The sequence below is a fragment of the Serinus canaria genome, chromosome 1, assembly GCF_022539315.1.
Source record: "Serinus canaria isolate serCan28SL12 chromosome 1, serCan2020, whole genome shotgun sequence".
Taxonomy (NCBI): Eukaryota; Metazoa; Chordata; class Aves; order Passeriformes; family Fringillidae; genus Serinus; species Serinus canaria.
The window spans coordinates 73,658,773-73,682,762 of NC_066313.1; the positions used below are offsets into that span (position 1 = coordinate 73,658,773).

Here is a 23,990-nt window from a genome sequence, read left to right on the forward strand (position 1 = left end):
TTTTGTGCCATTTGGGTAGTATCTGTAATTAGTGCTGCTTCTAAACTAAATAAGTGGACTTCTAGAACATTAAGAATAGCTGGGAGCTGGTGTTTCTTGCTAATTAAGAATATAAACCAAAGGCTGTTAAGGTCAATGGGACTGTTGAAATTTAAAGATGTGTGTCAAAGTAAGGTGGAATGAACCTATCCAACACCAGAAATTTTACATGCTGGTAATAAAGAAGACTTCTAAAGTATTTAATTTCATTCATGCCTCTGCACTTGTGTATATGTATGGGTATGTTAGTACTCTGTTGCTTGAGACTGGAAACTTTTTCATTGTTGTTTCCCTTTACTATACATAGAAAAGACAGTATAATCAGCTTGATCTTATTTTGGTTGTTACTTATGGTGAAAGTGGGGCAGGCATCATACATATGAGCTGCTTCCCCGATGACTGGTCCATGCTCTTGGAGCACCACTGGAGCTGCATTAGTGCACAGTTGTTGGTCTTACTTTTCACCAGTAAGGCACAGCTCTACCACATCTCCATGTACTGTTAGGAGTGTTAGGTTCAGCAAGAGTCTTGTAGGAACACAGTCTGGATATTGGAATATGCCATTGCCTAAGTAGTTTTGCACTTCCATATCAGTGTCTACTGTCTCCGTCAAAATTTCCCTCACACCAAGAGTATCCCTTCTGGAGAGGATATTTTCCATCTCATGGTTCAGTACATACAAAATACACCTTCTGTCAGATTTGTTCTCCTGATTACAGAGTGCTGCTGTTGGGCTTGGGGAAACAGGATTTAGCTAGTTTTTCACTGGTCTGTCCAGATTGGCACGGATGTTTGACCATGAAGACTCAATGGGCCCTTTTAATGGCTAAAAACGTAGAATAACCTTCTTCCTGTTCTGATCATTCCCAGAGATTCTTATGGGATAACCAGCTTCCTCTTATGCCAGAGATGGGACACACTTCGTGTGGATAATCAGAGATGTTCTGAGGACTTGCTGTGGAGGCTGCTGGAAGCTATGTGCATTAACCTAATGCAGCAGATAGAAATTCCACCATGTTAGTTTTACTGACATTCTCCCATACCTGTCCTCATCTTCTCTTCAGGAAAGTCAAGAAAATGGACAACCTGAGAAAACATGTTATTCTTCAACTTAAATGCAGTTTTGACTAGCAAGCTATCTGAGCCTGTTTGCCTACTACTAGTTCAAATTGCTCAGCAGATTTTCAGGGGTTTTTCTCCTCTTGGTACTGATGCTATGGATTTTTTTCTTATTATTCTTTCAGAAGCACTAGCAATTTCCTGGGCTATGTTTATGTGTTGCCTTCAGTGTCGGGTAGACACAGCCTCCTAGTCAGCAAATGTCTTGTGGTCTTTGCAGCTGCAAAGAGGTAACATCTCAAAGGAGGGACAAGTCTGCCATTTAGCATCTCCCTTTGCCTTAACTTGTTCTTTATTTCAGCCACGGAATAAAAGATTCCCAGGCTGCTGTGTATTCATTAAAAACCCCACTTTCTGCTGCTGAATCACAAACCTTGTACTGAACTTTATTGATGGCAGGCCCTTCCCATCATAGACCTGAGCAGTTTCCACTTTTAAGTCTGATCAGACTGTAGGCAATGATTCTGGAAAGATAGCTGATTGCTCTGAACCTGATCAAAATGGCATAGAATCTTCCTGCATTAGACATCACCCAACACAAGGGTTCTTAGGTGTGCTCAGAATGAGCTCTACCTCTGACCTTAGAGCTAAACCATTTTTTGCTGTACTGCATTGCGTGACATCAGATAACTCAGTACTAGATATGATTGGAAACAGCTAGTTTGCCTTGCTGCTCCTTCTAATTTCCCTTTTGCTTCCCCCTTCCCCTTGCCTCTCAGGGGTGATCTGTCCCATGAGAACCTGTCTTTGCTGGAGATTGATACGTTATCTTGGCTTGTCATAAAGTCAGTGTTGGCATTGTGAAGGGAAGGAGGAGTTCTACCATAATTGTTTTCTCATGACATAAAGGGTGTCTGGTTCTTCATATGGATGTGGAGGTTCTGCTTGTATATCTGGAACATCAGGATGATATCTGTGGCCACCATTCCTCTAGTATTTGAAGAGGAAGGCCAGTACTGGACAGTGGTTGGTGTGCCCTGTGAGTCAGGATAAGTCAGGATTATATACAGGTAAAGCCAGGCATTTTGAACAGTGTATCATGTACACAAGGAGATGGTCATTCTGTTTCATCTTACAAAGAAGCAGAGACTTTATGTTGGACATAACATAGTGTGAGTCAGCTCTTTAGCTTCCTCTCTCATCCAGTTCTTTTGTCTACAGCCTAAGCACAGTTGTTCTTCTGGATAACAATTAGAATTGTCCCTCCTGATTTCTTCTCAGACCTCAAACATAATTCTGCTCGCTGCCAACAAAAGATGTCTCTGATGTCTACTTCAGCAGGTTGATGTCTGGTGTTTTTAAGTTTGTTCCTGGTATTGCAGCTAAGTGAAGTGGTACTTGCTTTCTTATAATCAAGGTAAGAGGCCTTAGAGTTCCTTGACCTTGATTTCTCAAATTTTAATTATTTTTTATATTTCACAACCAAAGAGGTTTTAACTTCAACATCATGCTTGTCTGTGAAGGTTTTTCTTCATTGAAAACAGATCGTCTAGTCCGTTTTTACCTAGAAACACTTGATAGCACTGTTTTTTGTAGGATCCTGCTTTTCCCAGGTGAGTGAGAACAGCCCCAGCTCATAGAAAGGGCAATGATACATTTACTTTGTCCAGGTTTACACTGTGTTGCACTGACAGTTCGATCTCTGCCTTTAACCTCTGCCTTCTGCTTATTCTGGAATAATCTAATGAAGCTGAAGGAAACTGGACTTCTGTGATCTCACATTTCTGTCACCATATACAGCCTTTGATCAACTGATGTTGTGTTGTTTACACTCTTTAAAGGGCTGGTCCAGAACACACTCTGCTGTCAGACACTATTATCCTATGAGGATTTGGGCTTTGTTCTCATGATCCCTTTGCTCCAGCTCTTTGTCATCTTCCCATGAAAGTGTCCTTTTTCTTTGCTGTTACTCTTGTTGTAGACTAAGGAAAATTCAGTCATTCGTGAGCTCTGGCTTTTAAGGTAAGGTAGGTTCCAGTGATATTTTCTTCTTAGAGCAGTATCACAGTTCTGTCTCCATCAGCCTATATGGCTTCCCCCTGGGTGCTTGAGTCAGGAAGATTCTATACATAAGTTCAGGGAGCCTTTTATTTTCTCAAGTAGAATATGTACAATCCAGGGAAGTTAAATATTGTGGCTGTTCCCAAATGTAGGTATCAAAAGGGAAAATGTTCACAAAACTGCAGTGATTCTGTAACTGGTAGAACCATTGTTCGTTGTCTGAGCATGTTGTAACTGGACTGAAATAACTTCTGTGATAGGAATTCATCAATTTCATGCCAAAACTAGTGCTGTAGACACAATGTTACCAAACACTGTGCTATATCTCAGGTACTCGGGAGCAGTTTAGTCTTACTTCAAGACAGAAGTCTTACTCTTTGACAGAATTCTCAGTCAAGTAGCTTGATCATTTGAAGATGTTTGCTTGAAATCACTCTTTTTCTGATCATTATGGTGAGAACATTCGAAGCCTGTTGATCAAATTGTGTGCTAGTAGTCAGTGATGCTTTACGTGTGTCCCTCCCCCATCCTTCCATTTTCTATCCATGTAGTGGAGGAGTGACTGAAGTGAGAGCCGCTGTGAAATGACAGGGCTGTGTCCCCCTTAGGTAAGGGAGGGGGAAAGTAGGAGAGTACTCTGAGGATATTCTAAGCACAAATTATTCTAATACTCAACTGATGAGACTCAAGGCCACCCACCTTTGGAAGGCACAGGTGGATTACACCTTTTTTAAAAAAGTTAATATTAGGAACCTTTTTGTCTTTATGTAGTGAGAAAGCCTTTGAATGTGTTCAGAAAGGAATTTGACTCATTCATATTTCTAAATTGAGCTACACAATGTCTGCTTCTGAAGACCTTCAGAGCTACTTCACTCATCAAATTTGCCTACCTTTCTTTAAAAAACCTGCTTTATTAGGCACCTGAAGCCTCAGTGCAAGTTAGATATGTGCAGTAGGTGGACTGGATTCCAGTGTATATTCAAGTTCTAAAATGCCATTCAGCTGCTACATGATGCTCCGAGAGTCTAAACTTTCTAAATTAGAATACACCATGTTAGCATTCCCAAAGTCCTGAAAAGGTGTTCTTCAGCAATACCCATTTTTTTAATGCAACTGGTTGGCGTCTTCTTTGCAACTAAAACTCAGAAACTAGGTGGTTGTTAGTCTGTTTTTCCTTGGAGAATATCAATATCATTTCTCACAGTGCTCCCAGAAAATTGGATTCCACAGCAGATGGATACAGTGCTGGGAGTTAAGAAGGGGGTTACTATCTTTTATGTAGTTATCTATTGGCTAGAGTGCTCGGCCAGATGTTGGAATGGCTTTTGGAGCCTGTGACACTCCCTTTCCTAGACCCTAGGAGGTTTTCGAGCCAGGTGTTTGCAAAGTCAGGCTCGCTCACCGTTTCTGACCTAGCTGATGCTGAATTCTTTTCTCCACAATGGCACAGCTTCAATAGAAGGGGTGGAGAGTGGCCCACCCAAGAACACCCTATAGCCTGGCAGTTGCAGCACTCTCCAAGGAGGTGGGAGATGTGAATTGGATATCCTTTAGGCAAAGAAGGGAATTGTGGGAGATCCAAGTTCAACCTGGGTGAATGCTTGAGCCTTAAGGCTATTGTATAAAAGGGGCAGCAGCACCACCCTCTTACTTCCCCATCTTTGAAAAGAAAAGTGAATCCTGTTAGGATTTTGAAAGAAAAGGCGTAGTCGCCTGCCTTTGAAACAAGCTTTACAGGTTGTGGATCACAAGTGAAAGGAGACACCTCCCTGTAGCTCTGTGAAATCATTTCAGTGGTCTTCCTGCAGAGTAGGATGAGTGTGCAGGTGATCATTTCACATTTTTTTCTAAGGTGCTACATTCCCTCTATCCAAATTAGAGGAAACTTTAACTTGTCAAGCTTTCTAAAAGTTACAGAATCCAAGAAGTGAGACTCTGTTCCTGCCAGTTGGAGTAATAGGTCACAACAAAAAGCATTTCAGGCTAGAGTTTGTTGGGTTATTTTGCTTAGCATGGCAGTCCCTAACAAGTAGATTGGAGCATTACCAGATAACTTAATCTGTGATGGGAAGGTTAGTTGAGAGGTAATGTAAGCTGGTTTACTCTAAGTGCACTTTGCTGCTGTTCTTTTTCAGAGCTTCTTGTTAATTTGGGAGCAGTTTGAAGACACAAATCACCACAGCTACCATTCGCATCATGGCTTGGCGAGCGGGCTGCTCATTGGCCTCAGAGTCTGCCTAGCTCTGTCCCTGGCTGCTGGGCTGTACCAGATTATCACAGTGGAGAGAAGCACACTGAAAAGGGAGTTCTACATCACCTTTGCCAAAGTATGGGTTGCATAAGCAAACTGATCCCTTGGTCTGTAAATATAATCGTGGCATGCAGTTGACTGAAGCACTAAACTCTTCCCTCCATAAGAAAGTGTCTGACTTGATTACATTGCACCCTGTCATCATACTCTGAAGTAGGCATTTTAATTTGACAAGGAGTATAGAGCTTTTTAAAACATGAATCCCACCTTTCATTGTGTGGTTTTCGTTATGTTGATTGAAAATTAAACAGTGGGTTCATAAAATAGACAGAAATGTAAATGTAGTTCCTGTAACTGTCATCTCTTTCTTCTAAGCTGGCATGTAGTCATTTTACAACTTACACTCATCTTCTTTTTTAGGCCTGCATTCTCTGGTTTCTGTGCCACCCATGTCTTGCAACCATTGCTGTAATATTCAGAGAATATCAAAGAGAAAAGGTATGTACAGGCAAGATAAAAGAGATGAAATTTGAATAGTAGTTGTTCTTCATGTTTAATGTTTGTTAGCAAACTCATGCTCTTAGGCTGTTAATCCTATGACCCCAAAGCAACTTGAAAAGTCTTAGTCACACAGCTCTCATTGATGCTAATGTGAGTCATATTTTACAAAGGCATACAGGGCTCAAATCATCTAAGGGTAATCATTTCTAGGTTAAGGGAGGGAGAGGGGGAGATTAAGTCAAAGGAAAATGTGGAGGGGGTGTTTTGTTTTATTGTTTGCTTGTTTGCTTTTAATTAAAAACACCTTGGAGATTCTTTTAACAAAGAGTGTAGAAAGATAAATCAGTGGATTTTTTTGTTGTTGTTTGCTTTTTAGTCTTCATCCTTTAACACCTTTATGTGGCTAAATAGGTCAGGGAACCTGTAGCTGAACTGTATTCTTTAGATCAAGAAGTCTGTCTAAATATGTTGTTTGGTTTATAAGCTCTAAACAGTTAAAAACAAGGGTGGACTCGCTGATTTTCTCGGCTGCTTAAACTTATTTGGAACTGGAGAACTCTGTGTGTGCAGCCTGCCATGTTCAGATGAAGTGCACCACTGTTCTCAGGTGATTGACTACCTCATTCCAGCATAGGGTTTGCTTCTTTTCTTTATGCTTATAACCATCTGTGCATTTGTATGCAAATATATTCAGAAAATGAGCTTTTATTTGTGTAGAGGATATGTAAGGGAAAGGAAAAGGTTTTATTAAATATAAATAATAAATTAAATTCTGTGTTTGATTTACAAAAAAAAAAAAGAAATCTAGGAAGAAAAAAAATTATTCTTCTAGAGTTACTAATGAAGAGACTTTTTGTTTTGCTTGATGAAAACATCCTCAGGGCAGGAGGACAGTCTCCAGAGACATCAGTAAAGAAGTATTTTTGCAGTATTTTGAGCTTACTAAAGGAAGACTACAATTGCTCTGCTCTTGCATTTGAGCAACTTTAACCATTATCTGCAGTACAGTTCCTACATTATGATAATTCAGCCGTGTTTGCTTCTTCAAACGCACCTCGATACAATAAAATGCACAATCAATGTAAACGATACTTATTTCAGAAAAACATGCATTTTATAGGATTGCCTGCACATAAAACTGAAGATTTCTGCTTTCTCAAACAAGTTACACCTTTAGGCATTTGATAAACACAGCCTTACACAGCTTTTGCAGATGAAGAGACTTGAACTGAAAGAGATCTGGCTAAGTGAGATTGATAAATCACTATCCGCAGCTCCGTGACTGTGTTAGTGCAAAGTGTTTCCAAGCTTTCTTCTCCCCCCCACTCTGTTTGTTGTAAGAATAGAATATCTAAACATCACCTCTGCTTGTGAAACTGCATGGGTGGTGAATTGCAAGTCTGAAATTCCCCAGAACAGAGACTGCCAGAAGGGTTATGTGACTTGCCCAGGGCTATCTACTGATTTAAAAACACCCAGGTGTGAGAGTCTGATTCCTGGACTTAAAAATGCATGTTCAAATCTTTTGTAACTGCAGCAGTGTTAAACGGTTCAAAGTTAAACCTCGAGCACTCATGCCAATATAAATTTATTGTGGCTTGCTTAGTGAGAGAGTTTTTTTCACTTACTATTTCTTTCTCTCTCTTTTTTTGTCTCTAGATTATTACCATAGGTGTTATTCTCTGTCAGTGCATCTCCATGGTTATCCTCTACAGACTTTTTCTATCTCATAGTCTATATTGGGAAGTATCTTCACTGTCATCAGTGACATTGCCACTAACAATATCCTCTGGACATAAAAATCGACATCACTTCTGAGATGTTTAGGAAGAATACATTACGTAATAAATGTGCAATAATGACTTGAATATGCAGGTATTTTTGTCACAAGTGTATGATACATTAGTTTCACTGGAAAACTGAGTGATAATATCAAAGCACTTCACAGACCTTTGGTCTGACAAGATTCCTAGATTAATGTGTTAAAAATATTGTGGAGTTGAATACTGAAGAGTATTGAAAAATATTGAAGAGTTTTATAGATACTGTTTAACAAGTGGTGCTGAGTTGTATCACAGAAGAGTACAATGAGTCTTTTCTCTCCCATTCACGGACATCAAGAATGCCATTACTTTGTGTCAGTGCTAGGTCTGAAAGTCTTATAAAATGGAGTTCCTAAAACATCTACGTGCTCAAACAAGTTTAAAATAAGCCAGTTGTGAAATTGGTGTGATGCATAACGATGAGTAAAATGGAGTTTTTTTATTTTCATGCTTTAGAGAAAATGCATTTTATATATCAGTGTAAAAGATGGTGAAAGAAAGGAGGGAGAATCATCTAGAAAACATATGTAAAATGTTCACAACTGACTGCAAGAAACTTTCCTTTATCATGGGTGTAAAAGAAAAGCCTTTTTTTGCATCTAATGTTCATACTGGTTAAATTCCTAATAGGAATGTAAATAAGGTTTATGTCTTCCTTTTTTTAAAAAAAAAGTAAATGTAACTAAAGATTTCATCCAGTAGTCAAGGTTTTGAGGCTTGGAATACATCGCAACATAAAGGTAATTAAAACAGCAGCCTTGCATCTTTTAAAGGAGAAAAAAAAGGCAAAGAAAATGGAATGGGTGATGTGGTACTAGAATTTTAATCCTGATATAATTCATTTCTGTTACATTGAGGATTCAATCATAATTAAGCCATATACACAGATTAAATTAACAGAAGCATTTCAAATAAATGTTGGTTTCAGTCATCAACTACCCATGAATTCCTGCCCAAGGATACTTAATCAGGATTAAATTTTCTATGAATAATTGAAAAACAAAATACTCACTGGATTTGTTATAATCCATGTTGGCACTGGGTTCTAAGTAGTTGCCATCTTCCATCCATTGTAATAAAGCCATTCTACTTTGTGATGCCCTAGCATCCAGAAAGCCAGTGTAAATATATACTTTATTGAAGTGCCTATTTATAGAGTATGATTAAATCATGCTGACACTTTTTTTCTTTCATAATAAGAACATACCTCTTGCCATTGTGAGTGAAATTTTTCATTTTGGATTTAGCTTAGTTTAAACTTCATACATGTGTGTTTCTTCACAAAATTGATTTTATTTTCTAATAAATCAGTGTTTGCTTCTTCTTAACAGTGTGTAGTTGATTAAGTCTCTGAAAATGTGAAGACACTCGTTCTAGCTTTAAAATAGCCCTGAGTTTTCCATTTATCTTTGCCTCAGTTGCGAGCATAGTTGAAAAAATAAGTCTGTTCCATTTTAGTTTAGAGGCAAAACTAGATATTTGCCTTTGACTAAGGCAAAATGGCAACATGACAAAGTTGCTCATTAAATCATCTCCTTTCTTATTGTTTGTAATTCAGATCAAGAATGGCAGGTTGAGGCTGGAAAAGATGAGATATTATGATTTCACACCATCTTTAGAATGATTAAAAGATTAATTATTACATTCCTCTGATAACCACACAAAAATATTATTGGTTAAAACTTCAGTCTTTATTTCCTTGCTTATCTTTGTACTTTTCATCTTCTCAAGAAAAAAGCATCCTGGTTTTGATAAGTCTCCAATAATGTAGTAAAAGAGTTCTATCTGTCCTCATGTATAAGACTTCAAATTCACACATAAAATAGAATTTTCTGATAGACACAAGTACTGCTTTACAGTTTATGATCCATCATGATAAAAGTTTTAATCTATACAAAAAAACCTCTGTGTGACTTTCAGAAGAGGCACTCCATTTGTTTTGTTCTCCAGAAGTACTGTCTTACTTCCTGTAGTTCTTCTGACTTGATTTGGTCAGTATTACAATGCCATTTACCTTATTTTCATTTTACAGATACTCCCCACAACAAATCATTGTTCATTACTGTAAGCATGAAATATAAGGTGTTGTCTTTTGCATCTCTCCCACATTGTCCCATAAGTCAACAGGTAACATTAGTTTCTTAGTTTGGCATTGGATCCACTTATATGGAAATGAATTTTAATTTTGCTATTAATGTACTGTAGCAATGAAGTATCACTTTTTCATGGGAAGTGGTACAAAGGGTCTCTTAGCAGATAAGCAGTGCTCAACTGTTTGGTGTTATTAAATAATAAATGCACACTGTAGCAGTGTGTCACTATGGCTGTAGTAATATTCAGTTAATTTGGTGCAGGATATCTTGGGGAAGTAGGAAATTTTCAAGTATGACTAATGGACAAAGCTTATACTTAACCTGTACTCTGTTGTAACTTACTGCCTCTGATCATGCCTGAGGAGTGGTTCAAGTATGTAAAAGTCTCTCTCTTCTTTCTAACTTACATCTCCTGGGAGAATAGATGATAAGACCTTGCTTTCTTCATGCTTATCCACACTGATACCCATTCTATCAATTTGATTTCGTAACTTCATCTTGAAAAAATAGCTTCCAGCCTTCTTCCAGTTGTCTTCAATCTGTGCATCCCAACTTGAAAACTGTCCTTCTAAAATATGCTTTCTGTCACCGAAAAAAAAAATTCATTTTCTGTCACACACTGAGGCTTTTGTGTGCATCAGCTGGTGCTGTGCCCTACATCAGGACTGCATTAGGTGACAGTAGTGGACAGAAGCACTCCTCTAGTGCCCCCAAAGCCCCAGTGTGTATGAGGTGTGGGTTTGTGCCTGCTGAAAGCTGCCACACACCTGGGGAATGTTCAGGGAGAGCTTCAGCAGTTCCAGGCTCCCTGACACCTCCCTGCTGCACGGGGCTGAAGCAGGGTCCCCCTGAAGGCAGCACTGACCATGGTGAGCAGCTCTGTTGAGGTCAGAGGACAACATCTCACCTGAGAGTTTCTGTGCATTGTGCAGTTCTGTTTTAAATAAAGTTGGGGTTACTGTGTCTGCTCGTTCCATGGCCTGTGTGTTTCAGTGCTTGCAAAAGAGAGTGTGTATTGACAAGACTGCAAACTGAAGTTGGTGGTGCTCTGAAGAAATCCACTTCTCTGTGTGAGAGGGCATCACTTGGCCAGCCATCACTGTTTTTGCAGATGCCAGTTTGTGTCAGCTGTGATTTACTGGTTGGGAGGGAGGATCTCAGTGTAGTAGACAAAAGGATGGGATCACCAACTCGATCTATAGGACCCCCCACAAGCTCTCAGGAGCGATCTTCCTGCATTGCTCCTCGCCAGCAATGTGGAGGCTGGAGCCGTTCTGGGGCTCATCGCAAGTCTCAGCTATTCACTCCCTTTCCACATAGACTGTGTTTATTGTATATTTATTTAAAGTGCTTCAGGTAGGAAAATGAATATTTACAATTAAATATATGTAAATGGAAGTGGAAAGACTTGATTGGAAAAATACCAAGTTTCTAATACATATTACAATACTAAGACCTCCCACACAAGATAAATGTTTATAGCCAGACCTAAATGAATATTTCTTTCTGGTTCCTGTGCCAGTGGAAAGCCATGGAAGTATCAAGATCTTTTTGTTTGTATCTCAGTCCTCTACAGAACTGGAAGAATGCTTTTTTTTAATTTGGTTTTAGTTTATTCTGTGCAATGTCCTGCCTCTAATTGATAGAATAAATGTGTGGGGCTGGCCAACGCTGATGTTAGGCTGTACCTTTTAACTCTTTGTTTGACTATGCAACATACAAAGAGCAGGTTCTCCTTGTGGATGTTAAACATGAAAAGAGAAACTATTGAGCTGGTTTTCAAAGGATCCTTCTTTTCTAACTGCACTGATCTGACCAGACTCTGGTTTTCCAGTGAACGCTAAGTTCCGATTCTAGTTTTCCTTAAACCATTTTTTTCCACAAATCTATTTCCTGCCTTGTGAATTCTCTCTCCCACTGTGCTCCCTCTGCCCTCCCCTCTCCCCCTCTCTCATACATATGATTTTGAGTGTAATGGGTGTCATTTCTCTCTCTATCTCTCCATCTGTTCCCACGATCAACACTCACAGTCCAGCCCCTGCTTTGCATGTAGTGTGTGTGTATTCTCTTTATCCCTGTCCTGTTTTGATTTTGTGCTTTTCCTGTCTCTCCTTTGCCCTCTGTGCCATCTTTCTAGTCTTCATAACCATCAGAGACCCGAGGGTGTGGTTTGACATTGCAGCTAATTTGGGCTGATAGCTGTTAAAAATAGTGTCCCTGTTCCCCTGGCTACACACTGCTCTCACTTCCCTTGAACTGACACTGGCTGTCACCTCACAGTTTGAGTGAGGAATCGAGGAGTTAAACTGGTAAACAATTTAGCTTTTAGCAGCAGCCAAAGAAAAAAACAATTTTGTTCTCAGTGGTTTTTGCTCAGCAAACCAGGTTCAACAAACTTCATTGAGTGCTGGTGACACAGCTTAATGGGGTCGGAAAGGCACATTGAAGAGAGGCCTGAACCCCTTTAGAAGTCTTGCTGCAAGGTTGGTCAGCCTTTCACAAGCTGTCAGCCTTTTAATTCCTCTATCTCTCTTCTCTAGGTCTCCTGCTGCATTTTGCATGCTGAGGGTTGGACTGTCCCTGCCCTCAACCACCATCTTTCAACAGGAGTGTGTCATTAGGGGCAGAGGGGTTCCAACAAAAGGAAAACTGTTCAACTGCTTTAAAGTATTTTAACTTGAATTAAAGTTGTGCCTTTGCAGCCTTAAAAAGGAGTTGGGAGGTGTCATGAGCAGCCCCCAGTTTAAGGAAGTATTTTTGATGAGAGAAAAACTGTGAAAACGGACACGACTGGAGTTGGTGCCGTGTTTTTCAGCAGATGGTAATCCTGTAGAAGAAGGCAACCAAGGATGTCACATGGCTTTTCACAAGGTCTGCGTCTGGGTAAGGAGACTTAATCCGAACATCTGCAACCCAAAGAGCAAAGGTTTCCAGCAGCGGGTGCTCTGGAAGGTTGCCTTTATCTTTCAGCTGAGATGCGTGACTTCGGGCGGCTCTGGTGGGATGGGGAGGATCTGTCTCACCCTGTGGTCAAGTGCTCCTGAGTTTGTCCAACCTGGTGAGCGAGTTTGGCTTCTAATGCTCCTGCAACAACCCCCTCCAAAAAATGAATTACTGGAATCTGAAAACAAGGTATCTCAGTAATCTCTCCTTTAATACAGTAGCCACAGCTGAAAAAATGTATGTGCACCTTGTTAGTGTATACTTTTTTTTGCTTAGTTTCTCACCCTTCCAGCCTCTTTAAAACAATGGCATTATTTTCAAATCAAATTTTATAAAATGAACATTGGAGTCGTTAAGAAGAGATCAAAATTTACATAAGACTTCTCTGTAACCTATTGCCTATGAAAATTTACTTCAGGCTGAAACATGTTTTCCAAAGTTTACAGCATACAAAACAAATGGGGTTTTTAAATTTCTTTACTTATGATTACCTTAAATTGTGTTTTCTAAAAGGGAAGGGGGAAAAAAAACCTTGGAACCTTACCAGTTTAATTTGCATTTTGGCTCTGATGTAACTCAAAATAGATTAGATTAAAAAAGGAAATTTGGCAAGTGATTACTCAATTACATGATTTTACTGCTTTGGTATTTTGAAAATAAAAATGAACAGATCTGTTTTACTTTGAAAAGCGCCTGGTGCACGTGTGCTGTAACCACTTTTCAGAAACCATATGGAAGGTTCCCTACGCTGCATATGGCAATGCAATACCAGAGCTCAGCTATGTATTCCTGTGATAGACTACACAGGATTCAGTTGGATCAGGGATATTAATGTCTACATTCAGATAGTGCTGTATCGAAGCACAGCAGGGTAATGACTTTGGTGTAAAACATGACAAGTTCCCAGTGACAGGGCTGCATTGCTCCTTTTCCATAGAAAGGAACTAAAATTGCTTGGAGCTAGTGCCAGGCCAGGAAGTTTGGAGGAATTTCGGGAAGGGTTACAATTACTATTTTGCAAGATAGAAAAGGTGAGCAGCATCAATAGATACTTTCAAAACATTTCATCATCTAGAGCTGTGGTAGCTGCTCATCTCTGGCCTTCATGCCAAGGGTAGGAGGCCTCTGCTGACCCCTAGAAGACCAAGCAAGTGATGACAAACTCCCCAGAGTAGTAACAAAGCATTGATCCTCCACATCGTGAGGGATGGGGTAGTACTGTGTCTTAAACTGGGTATCATCAGGATTATCTGTAATTCCCATCACCCTCTTTTCATTAGCAAACTGGTAGGAGAAGATGGACCATCTGTCTCTCCATCACTGATGTGTCCCCTTGGAGCCCCTAGGGCTATTTGTGGCTTTTCAGGACTCTGAGAAATACAAGGCTTTTGCAAATGTTTGTTTGGTGCCATGATCTGATCACTTGCCTGTCCTGCTCTGTAGAGCTGCTTGGGTCCCTGAAAGCTCCACCACATGCACGTGTGCAGCTGTCCCCTCAGTGCAAACATTCCTGTGTGTCTGTTCCTTCCCACAAAGCCAGCCTCCCTGGCGAGAGATTTCACCAAAATAGCTGCAACTTCAAATGACAGAAACCTTACTTAGTGCCATCACTGCCCTGACAAACTGTAGCTCTTCCACTTGATTTCAGTGATGATTACGACCTTCAGAACACTAATCTTGATGTAGAAATGATGACACAGACCCAAAATCCTGACACATGAAGAGCAGAATATGCTGGGAAGCTAGAAATTAATAAATTCCTTCTGCAAGAGTGGTGTGGAATGGAGGTGATGGACTACAGGATTTCACTGGACTGCTGAGCCTGTGGAGCTTCTTCAGCAAAGCAGCCCTGTCTGAAGGGGAGGTCACTACCTAAATGTCCCTCACACAAACGGCTGTTGCAGCAGGGAGACCCTGCTTCCATCCACCTCGATCTATTTAAAGAGTTATATGGCATGTGAGACTTGGTTGTCCTCTACATCTTGGTTTCATATTTCTGCCTTACAAGTAACTGGGTTTGATATATAACAGACCTGTTTCTGAGAAATCTGTGGGATGGATCTTTGCTGTCTAAAATAAAGCACTTCTCAAGACCCTGACTTTCCCTCATGTCTTCACTTTTCTTCTGTTTAAATGTGAAGCAATGGCCTTCATGTCCCTTCACTGCTGTGCTGTTGTCTCTGATAGCATCGGTACAGGAGGATTGTTGCTGTTACTCAAGAATCAAATATGTTTGGGTTTTCCCTCCTTCCTACTTTTGTGGGAGCAAGGGATGAGCTCAAACCTGCTCTCCATCCCTCCAGGTCAGCGACCTGCGCTGGCACTGTCAATAGCCTGAGTCATCCCAGCCCTGACACTGGACAAAGCATGAAGCCTTTACTCAGGGACGGGAGAGGAGCTGAGAGCTGCCATCAGCCCCAAGTATTTCCAAGGGGGGAGCGGCCATGCACTTACCAGAAAGGTAGGTAACCTTCAAAGAAAAAGAAAATCAAGCTTTTTCTACTGCTGAGTTTGAGATATGTAGACAGGGAGTTTCAGTTTCTTATCTCTGAGGTCAGTTACCAGAGACCAGAATGTGCAGCAGCATGCATGTGAGCAGATGTCACTGTTGTGACTTTATAAGTTCTGTGCTGGGGGGAAGCAGCAAACCTAGGGCTTCTGTTCTGGAGATGAAAATAGGATGATAGAACCAGGGCAGGAAGAAACCGCCTCCCGGTCCCTATATCCTGGTGGAATTGTTGCAAATCATGTATTATTCAGAGTCTAGATTTTGTGGCCAAGTCTTAAATTAACCTTGGAGTTATCTGGAAAGTGTCTTCTTCCCTGTCGAGTATGAGGCTTTCCCAAGCAAACGCCCTCACTCCTCACACACCTCACCCCCAGTCACGGCTGTTGCTGTTCCAGGGGGAAAGAAATGCGAGCGGCGTCGTGCCTGAAAAGCTGCCTTAGAAGTCTCTCCAGGTTAATTCCACGGAGCACGGCTGCGGTCGTGCAGGGCCTGTGAGCATCCACACCTCTCCTCAATGCCGGGTCTGTAGCTACGGCTTCCTCCGGTGAGGAAGAAAGCCCCCGCGAAAGGAAGCCTCTCCGCCGGCTGCGGGCGGAGTCCCCGGGGCTCGGCGGGGCACGGAGGGGGAGCGCGGCGAGCCGTGCCGTGCCGGGCCGTGCCGGGCCGTGCCGTGCCGTGCCGTGCCGTGCCGTGCCGGGCCGGGCCGGGCCGTGCCGGGCCGTGCCGAGCCGTGCCGGGCCGGGCCGTGCCGGGCCGTGCCGGGCCGTGCCGGGCGGGCGGGCGGGGCGGCGCCGCCAGGGGGGGCCCTTGGGCCGCGGCCGCAGCCCCGGGGAAGCCGCTGCGAGCGGCCCCGGCCCCGGAGGGACACGGCATGGCCGGGCTGGGCGAGTAGCCTGCCCGAAGTCCGCTCCTCCTCCTCGGGGGCCCGGGATGATTTATAATACATCTCTCTTCTTATTCTATTTTTCTTTTTTTTTTTTTTTTTTTCCCAGCCTACGATTATTTCTGTACACTTGACCCGCTATTTGACAAGATCGGGAAAACCCAGAGCGCGGCTGACACCGAGTGAGGGGGAGAGGATGTGAGCAGAGAAGTTTAGGAAGATAAGTGTGAAACGGGAAAAAATAAAACACCACCAACAAAATCAACAAACAAAACGAGTCTTTAGAAAAATCCTGAATGTCTGAACGTGTGTGTGCGTGTGTGTACGTGTGTGTGTGTGTATATGTGGTGTGTGTTTTCCTTCCTGCTAAAGCAGGATGTCAAATACTGTCCTTTTCTCCTCTTTTTTAAAGCAGGCTGAAAGGAAAATTCTTCACAGAATCTTAAAGAACTTTTTGACACAACAGCTGCAAAATCTATTTTCTAAACAAAGATTTATACATATTTATACGAGCTTAATCCAGATTTTTTTTTTAATAAATCATTCTCAGAACTGCAGAGGTAAACTATATGTAAATACCTCAAGTAATAGGCTTGTAGTGCAAATCACATCATTTTATCTTCAATTTTGCATTCGTTTTTCTGGCTTAAAGGTGCATCAGAGATATGCATTTTAGCATATTCAGAACACGGGGCGTGAAATTAAATGTTTGACAGAGTGAGAAAAATATACAGACTTTGGAGATGCCTTAAAAATAGTAATTTATGCAGATCTAGAGGAGTGAAATCATTTGCAATGGAGTGACCCTCTCTCCAGGAATTTTTTGCTCAGTGTTCTTCTCTAATCTCCTGCTGTATCTTCATTTTTCATTGAACTAGCCAGTTTTCTGCGAAGCAGTCTTGTAGATAAGGGAAGTGCTAAAAGAAGAAGAAAGAAGAAGCTCAGTGGGTCCGTTTCCATTGCACTTTTACCCAAGGCAATGGGCAGAATTTAACGGATTCCTTCCAACATATGTTTTTGCCAGATAAGTAAACAGTGTGTGTCGGAAATGAAAAAGCATTTGCAATTTAATGACATTACAGCTCTCAGCTTAGGCTGGCGTGCTGCGAGGCGAAAAGCAGAAAGAGAGAGGAGAGTAGAAAGAGAAAAAGAACAAAGTTCATCTTCCCTTTTGTGCATTTTTATCAAGGAAAATATTACTTCTTTCCCCCTCTTGTTCTCTTTTCTTTTTCTCTTTGCTTTTTTGTCTCACTCATCTACATTTTTTTCTTTTCTCTCCTTTTGTCTCCTCTGTTCACTTTTACCTTTTTCTTCCACTGCCACCGACTCGTTTCCTTTCACCACCCCCCCTTCCATTGTGTCTCCTTATTCATCTATTTGGCCCATTCAGTTTTTACCTATAAGGAGCTGTTTATCCAACAATGTATCTTTTTTTTTTTTTTTTTTTTTTTTCCCGCCGTGTTGTACTCCCGGCGCTACAGCTCACAGCCAACAGGATTGTTGGAGGGATTATAACGTTTCATTTCAAAGCGCCACAAATCTGCTCGCCTTCCCTCTGTCCCCGCTCTCCCCACACTCGCCGGTCCCTCGCAGATGCGCGGCACCCTCGGGGCCGGGATCGCCCCCACATCCCCTCACCAAACCCCCTCTGGGCCATCCCCGGGGCCGCCCCGCTCGGCAGTGGCGGCGGGGGAGCAGGGGCAGCCCCCGGGGAGGGGCAGGGCTGCGGGGCAGGGCAGGGAGAGCCTCCGCTGCCGCCGCCGCCGCCGTCGGACGCGGCCGCATCTCATCCCCCCGCTTTGCCCAGCCATTAGGTGAGCGCTGCAAAGTCGCGGGCTCCCACCCCAGGCTTTCCCCGGAGCTCGGGTGTAATTGAAAAATACCTCCAGTCAGTGGCAAGTCCTATCTTACAGGCACATATCTGAAAGGATGTTAAAACAAGAAAAAAAAAAAAAAAGAAAAAAAAAGAAAAAATCCCCACAAATAAATCCAAAAAGTGCTTGTCTAAAGATCCGTGCATGAGTTGTTTTGGGGTTGGGTTGGTTGGTGGTTATTTTTTTTTTTATTTTCCTTTTTTTTTTTTTTTTTTTTTTACCATAAAATTACATCTTCCACATCTCCCAGATCCGGTACTTGGTAAGTAAAAAGGGAAATCTGTTTGGACATAAGGAGGTAAAGTAGCTAGAGGTGGTAATTTAATCATCCGAGGATATATTTCAATGTTTTTTCTGGTCTTCTAGGCATTAGCACTTTAAATTCATTATGTCTGTTTGACAGATATATGCAGCCTTAAGGATCTAAAAATGAAATCCAAGAAGTATAGCCTGCTAGAGGACATATATTGAAGTTAAGAGATTAAAACGGTCTAACCATTGCAAACAGAATGGAACATCTCGCATTTCTCATTCCTTATAAGCATGACTATTTTGCAGATGTTAAATACGGTCTGCTCTAATTATGAAGGAGGGGAGGGGGGGGACCCGCTCAAGAGCCGAGGCTTTCTAACTTTTACATTGATGAAGTGGATATTAGAAAGACAATATTAGCTCCTGTGCTGTGTCTCGGGCTCGGGAAGTTTTACATGGGGGATTTTCTCTATCAATAATTTAATAAGGAGGGTGCAGTAGCAGGAGCAGCAGCCTCTCCTACATGCTTTAAAGACTCAAGAATCGTGCATGAATTTCCTATAAGGCAAATAACAAAAGAGCCAAATGAGAAGAGCGGGTCTTTTTTCTGTCTAACTGGGACACTGAGGACTCTGTGTCATTACAGTAATTTAGCAATGTTAATGATCTGTAATATTAATACATCATACTTGAAAATGGGGAAGAGTTGTCATAATTAAATGCATTAAGCCACAATTAAAAAGTCATCTAAGCAGTTGTAAAGATACCAGTGACGATAAAGCTGTTCATTACACTGTGAACCTCTCTGCCATGAAAACTCTCCCTGGCAGGGCTGGGGCAGCAGCCCCGGCCCTGCCCAGCGGCCGCGGAGGAAGGCGGTGGGGCGCGCAGCCTGCGCAGCCCGATCAGCACATCGCCTACGGAGGCGGGGGGCGAGGGGGCTGGACCAGCGAGCCCTTTGACGGACCTGCCTCAGTTCTTCAGGAACGGGGGGAAGGGAGGGAGACAGCACAGGAGCCTCATCCCAGACATTCGTGTCCACTCACACACCCCTTTTGAAAGCATGTCCCCAGACGCACTGGAACACGCATTTCGGCCGCGAAGCCGGTGTGAGGCTTAGGATAAGCCCGGAGCAGCTTCCCCCTGGCCCGGCTGCCGCGGACACGGGCTCCTGCCATCGGAGCGGGTTCCGGCCGGGGCGCTGATACCCGGCCCCTCCGCCCCCCACCCTCGGCATGTCCCGGCTGGGCTGAGCTCCTGAGCCGTGGGACTGAGCTCTGAACAGCGCGATTGAGCGCTCCACCTGCGGGGCTGCCTCGACCCCCAGCGCTCCCTCTGCCCGTGGTGTGCCTTGCACTGCCAGCTTCCCGGGGAGTCACCGCGCTCTCTGCAGCGCGAGGAGCCATGCAGACATTTGGGGTTGAGGAGTGAGCAGACATGGTCTGATACTGTGGGCTGTTAAGCCTGGCTCTTTTGCTACCCAGATGCTGCCAGCCATCCCATGGGGGCAACATCTGCATGCATTTATTTTCTCGTATAACTCATGAGAACATCATCCCCAGACTAGTTTTTCTGATAATCTCATCCCCAGCTTATTCTGTCAGAATCATCCAGCTCTAAAACAATCCATTAAAAAAAAAAAAAATCACATTCTACGAGATCACTTCTGATAGTCAGAGTGTTTCTTCTTCCATCTCTGTCAGATTTTCCTACTCATGGATATCTCTTGATTTTCAGGCTGCTTTTGTAATGGACAAGAGGTTGCACTCTCTGACAGTGGGCTTATGTAGGGCTCTCTTGTGGTCCCCTCCTGAAAATGGCTCATCTCTTTGGACAAATTCAGGAAAATCTGGCTGAGGGAAGATGGTCTCACAGGCCTTTATTATGGAAATAGACAGTTGGGTAAAGAAGAAAACCAAGTCTGGTGATTCCACAGGGAAAGACTAACACCAGCTCAATCCTATAAATCAGATATAGAGATGAGTCTTCCAATCTTGGGAAAAGTTTTGAACAGATCTTGAACATAGGTCCAAAAATCAGGCCTATTTCCAGCCGTAATCCACAACTCCATGCAAATGTAGGCTTGCCCAGGGGAGATACAGCACATGGTCACTGTCATCTACATGGAGTCCTGAGAGGAGTACTGCATATTGCAACTGCTTATATCTTTCCCTCCCCTGGTGATATCAGTGATCACCAAAAATAAGAGGGAATATAATTATTGCCAAATAAACAGATAGGAGTAAAGACTATTAAGTAAAAGCCACACAATTTACTCAATCTTCAGATATGGCATTTTGGTCACATCAACAATTGTGAATTTTGTTTTGTATTGCTGTTAATTCAAACACTCTACAAATGCACAAGATCAAGATCTTGGTTTGATTTTACTACTTACACCAATATATTAATGAAAATAATTTACATACATAACAATTTACATATATATGTCCAACTTTCATATATGGTGAGTGTAATTCCTTGGAAGCCTTTGCCTTCCATGGGAATGTTGCTTCTTTTAATGACAGCATGATAATGAGAAAGTCTTCATTTGGATTTGTAAAAAATCTACAGGTAGGAAATAGATTCATCTTGTAGATAAAATGCAGGTGAAATGACAATGTCAAAGTGATGGAACTTTAGCTTTTGTGAGTATGAATTTCTTAAAGGGCCAAAGGAAGCTTTAGCTCCCCTTCCCTCCTGCATCCATTGATACTGTACATCCAAACTCTGTGGGAGGGTCACAGCTGTGGCTTCCCATTCAGTGGAACAATTTCTCTTCTATGTTGGTCCATCAGAAGACTCTCATGCACCCTCAGCTTCCTGTCTCACAGCTTTCCTAAGTTTGCTTAAAGCCCATGCTTGACCCCAGCCAGAGGCAAAATAACCTTGGACTTGAGCTCGCACTTATGTTCATTCTTAGAATTCCTTCAAAACACTCAATCTTGACTTAAGTTAGGAAGGAGCTGTTACCTTTGGAAATGGGAATGGACCTTCAATGGTCTGAGGCCGACACTGTGTCTCAGAACCCTATTTGTGGTCTGTTTGTCTAAACATGACACGAGCATGTTTCATAATGTATATTAATGCAGAAGAAGAATGCCCCACAAAACTTATGTCTTGTCCTGTAGAAGACGTTTTCCCACAGTGAAATCCTGGAAAATACCTCCCCTGGCATTCAGCTATGAAAATATTAACCTGAACCCAGGCTCCCTGTCTTTATGATCATCCCCACTGTCTGTTGCAGGGCTGGGATTCTGTGCCCAAGCTCTAGGGTCATGCCTTGAGGTCCATGGTCCTGGGCTTGTGTGGATGGAGAAAAAGTCTCACAGCCACTTCTTCTGGGAGCTTCCACAGATGCCTGGGGACAGTGCCTTGAAAAAGCCCATTAAAGAACAGCATTTATCTCATCAACTGCAAGATGCAGGGTGTATTTTTTTACTTGGAAACATTACATTTTGGTGTTCTAAAGGGAATTTATTTCTCTAAAAATGTCCAGGCTGTGGAAAAAATATTTTTTTGCTGAGATGAGAGTTATGTATAAATATATATAAAATAAAATGTGTTCATGCTTGAATCTATGTTTATTTTAAGTCTTGACAAATGAAAACTGTGCTCTTCAGCTGGCTCTGCTGGGCATGCAACCTGAGATACTTTCCTGGCACTGGAGAGCGAACAAGTCTGGTGTGTGGTACAAGGCCTGTGCAAAGAGGATGAGGAAATAATTACTCATGAACAATGAACAGCCATCCACTGCCTTGATTCTGTTGTGTTTCACTGGTGCAATGGGAGAAGTCAATTTTCAGGAGAGATTAGGAGGAGTACACTGCACAGCTAACCTCATGGGATGCTCCTTACCTGAGAACCGGGCAAAGCTGTAGATTTTTGAGAGGAAAGCTGAATCAATGAGCCATAAGGATGTTATCAAAAGTACCTGAAAGGCAGAAGCTCCTATAGCAACACTGTAGTTAAAGATGCTGCGAGATACACAATTGTCAAAGCTACCACAACAGTTGTGTTGGAACTGTTGGCAGTTGGTGGAGCAAAGAGGTGCAGAGAAGGAAAGCACAAGAGTAGGTGGTCACATGGATCAAGGAGACCTGTGCATAGTTACACCATGGTAGAGGGAAAATAGATAAAATATATTTGTTAAAGGAAGGTACATCAATCTAAATTATGTAAAACTTAAAAATGGTTTGAAGGACAGTAAGGGAAGATCAAGATTCAAAGATGTTGGTAGGAATATTAATCAAGGGAGGACAGTGGAAGAAAATGCTCAGAGCCAGAGAAAGCAGGAGCTTGCTCTGAGCTAGGCTGAAGTAATGCTGGTACATTAAAAACAGTATAAGATATTTTGAAAACAAGTACAAAGACAGAATCTGAGTGAAGAGTGATAGTCTATGCTGTCACAGTGAAGATGCAGCCATCTTCTCTGGAGTCACCAGGGTAGGTAAGGGAAAGAGGGTAAAAGAGGCCAGTCTAAAAAGCCTGAGAGAAACAAAGCCTGGAGAGTGTGGCTGCAGGTATCAGAGGCTGCTGAGACTTTGAAAAGGATGAGAAAAAGCTGTGGGCCATAAGCTGACTGAGCTGGATGGAAAGCCTTCAGAGAGCAGGCGCAGGCAGCGTGTCCCAGGGAGGAGGTTGGTTGGAATATCTTCTGCCATCAACAGGAGGTATTTAGCAAGGTGGGATATTGGCTCATGTTGCAGCTGTAACTGGTACTAGTTTGGTACTAGATGTTCAGCTCTATCAGAGCCTTGTGGTCTGTTCCCAGGGGACAGGCATGTTTGTCAGAAGTATAATAACAGCTGACTAAGGTGGACTTGCTCTGAGGTTATCATTACTTCTCCATAGCTGATCATAAATAAATATTTCAGTAGAAGCCTTAACTCCCCTTCTAGAAAAGTAGCACAAGAGAAATGAATGTTTTCTTTGAAGTGTGAGTTTTGGAAACTGACAACAATTTCATCAGTCATCATTTGGAAGCAATACCTTCAAAAAGAGTGCTTCATAGAAAGTAAGCTTTCCCTAAAACCTCACAATTTTATACCTGAGCCCTTCAAAAATGAGAGATCTTTTTCTTCCTCACAAGCTAAAGGTAAAATATTCTGCTCATTTACAAATAACTTGCCTTGGATACATCTTATTTGGGGTAATATAAATTGTTACTGAGGATTCCTGAGCAAATAAATGAGAGGAGGAAAAAAAGTAAATTTGTCTCCAGCAATTGTTTCTAGTAGTAATCTTTAAATAATTTGTCCTAGATGGTCATCCAGAAGCCAAATTTGTCATTAGTCCATGTCAGAAAAAGACCACTCTGAAGAATGCTTATGAGATGTAAATGAAATACTAAATTTTCATTTAATCCAGTACCCTATCAACATTTCACTTTATTAATCAGTAAGGAACTTCTACATGAACTTAAAAAAATGTTCCTAAAAGTGATCCAGGTGCAACTTCAAGAAGGAGCATGTTTTCATCAGGATTTATGACCCTCTGAAGAGTTTGGAGCCCAGAAATAAATTAATTTATCTCAAGGCATCAACAGAAAGGGAAAAAAAAAAAAAAAAAAAAAAAGAAGAAGTTGGGTAAAAGCCTGGTCCTGGTAAAATCTGTGGGAGAGATGTCATTTTTCTTATTGCAGTCTGGATTTGCCCCATTTTCTTTTATCTGTGACCTTTATAAACCTGATGCAGTTGCTT

At 42.0% G+C, this 23,990-nt stretch overlaps 1 protein-coding gene across 12 annotated transcripts in view; it reads left to right on the top strand.

Moving 5' to 3' along the window:
* GPR180 (G protein-coupled receptor 180) overlaps nucleotides 1-16,436 on the top strand; it is a 30,729-nt gene extending 14,293 nt beyond the window's left edge. Inside the window, exons 7-13 of one of the 12 annotated variants that reach the window (XR_007776743.1) lie at nucleotides 5,295-5,486; nucleotides 5,831-5,908; nucleotides 7,571-12,710; nucleotides 12,798-12,959; nucleotides 15,074-15,231; nucleotides 15,675-15,823; nucleotides 16,272-16,436. Coding sequence is in view for 2 of the 12 variants with exons in the window: in XM_009085305.4 (XP_009083553.1) it covers nucleotides 5,295-5,486; nucleotides 5,831-5,908; nucleotides 7,571-7,729 (429 nt within the window). In the remaining 10 variants the exon portion in view is untranslated. Of the gene's footprint in view, nucleotides 1-5,294; nucleotides 5,487-5,830; nucleotides 5,909-6,395; nucleotides 14,870-15,073; nucleotides 15,232-15,674; nucleotides 15,824-16,271 lie in introns of those variants that run through there. The other 11 variants (XR_007776750.1, XR_007776758.1, XR_007776742.1 and 8 more) reach the window with 11 other exon arrangements.
* Nucleotides 16,437-23,990: the final 7,554 nt, after the last annotated feature.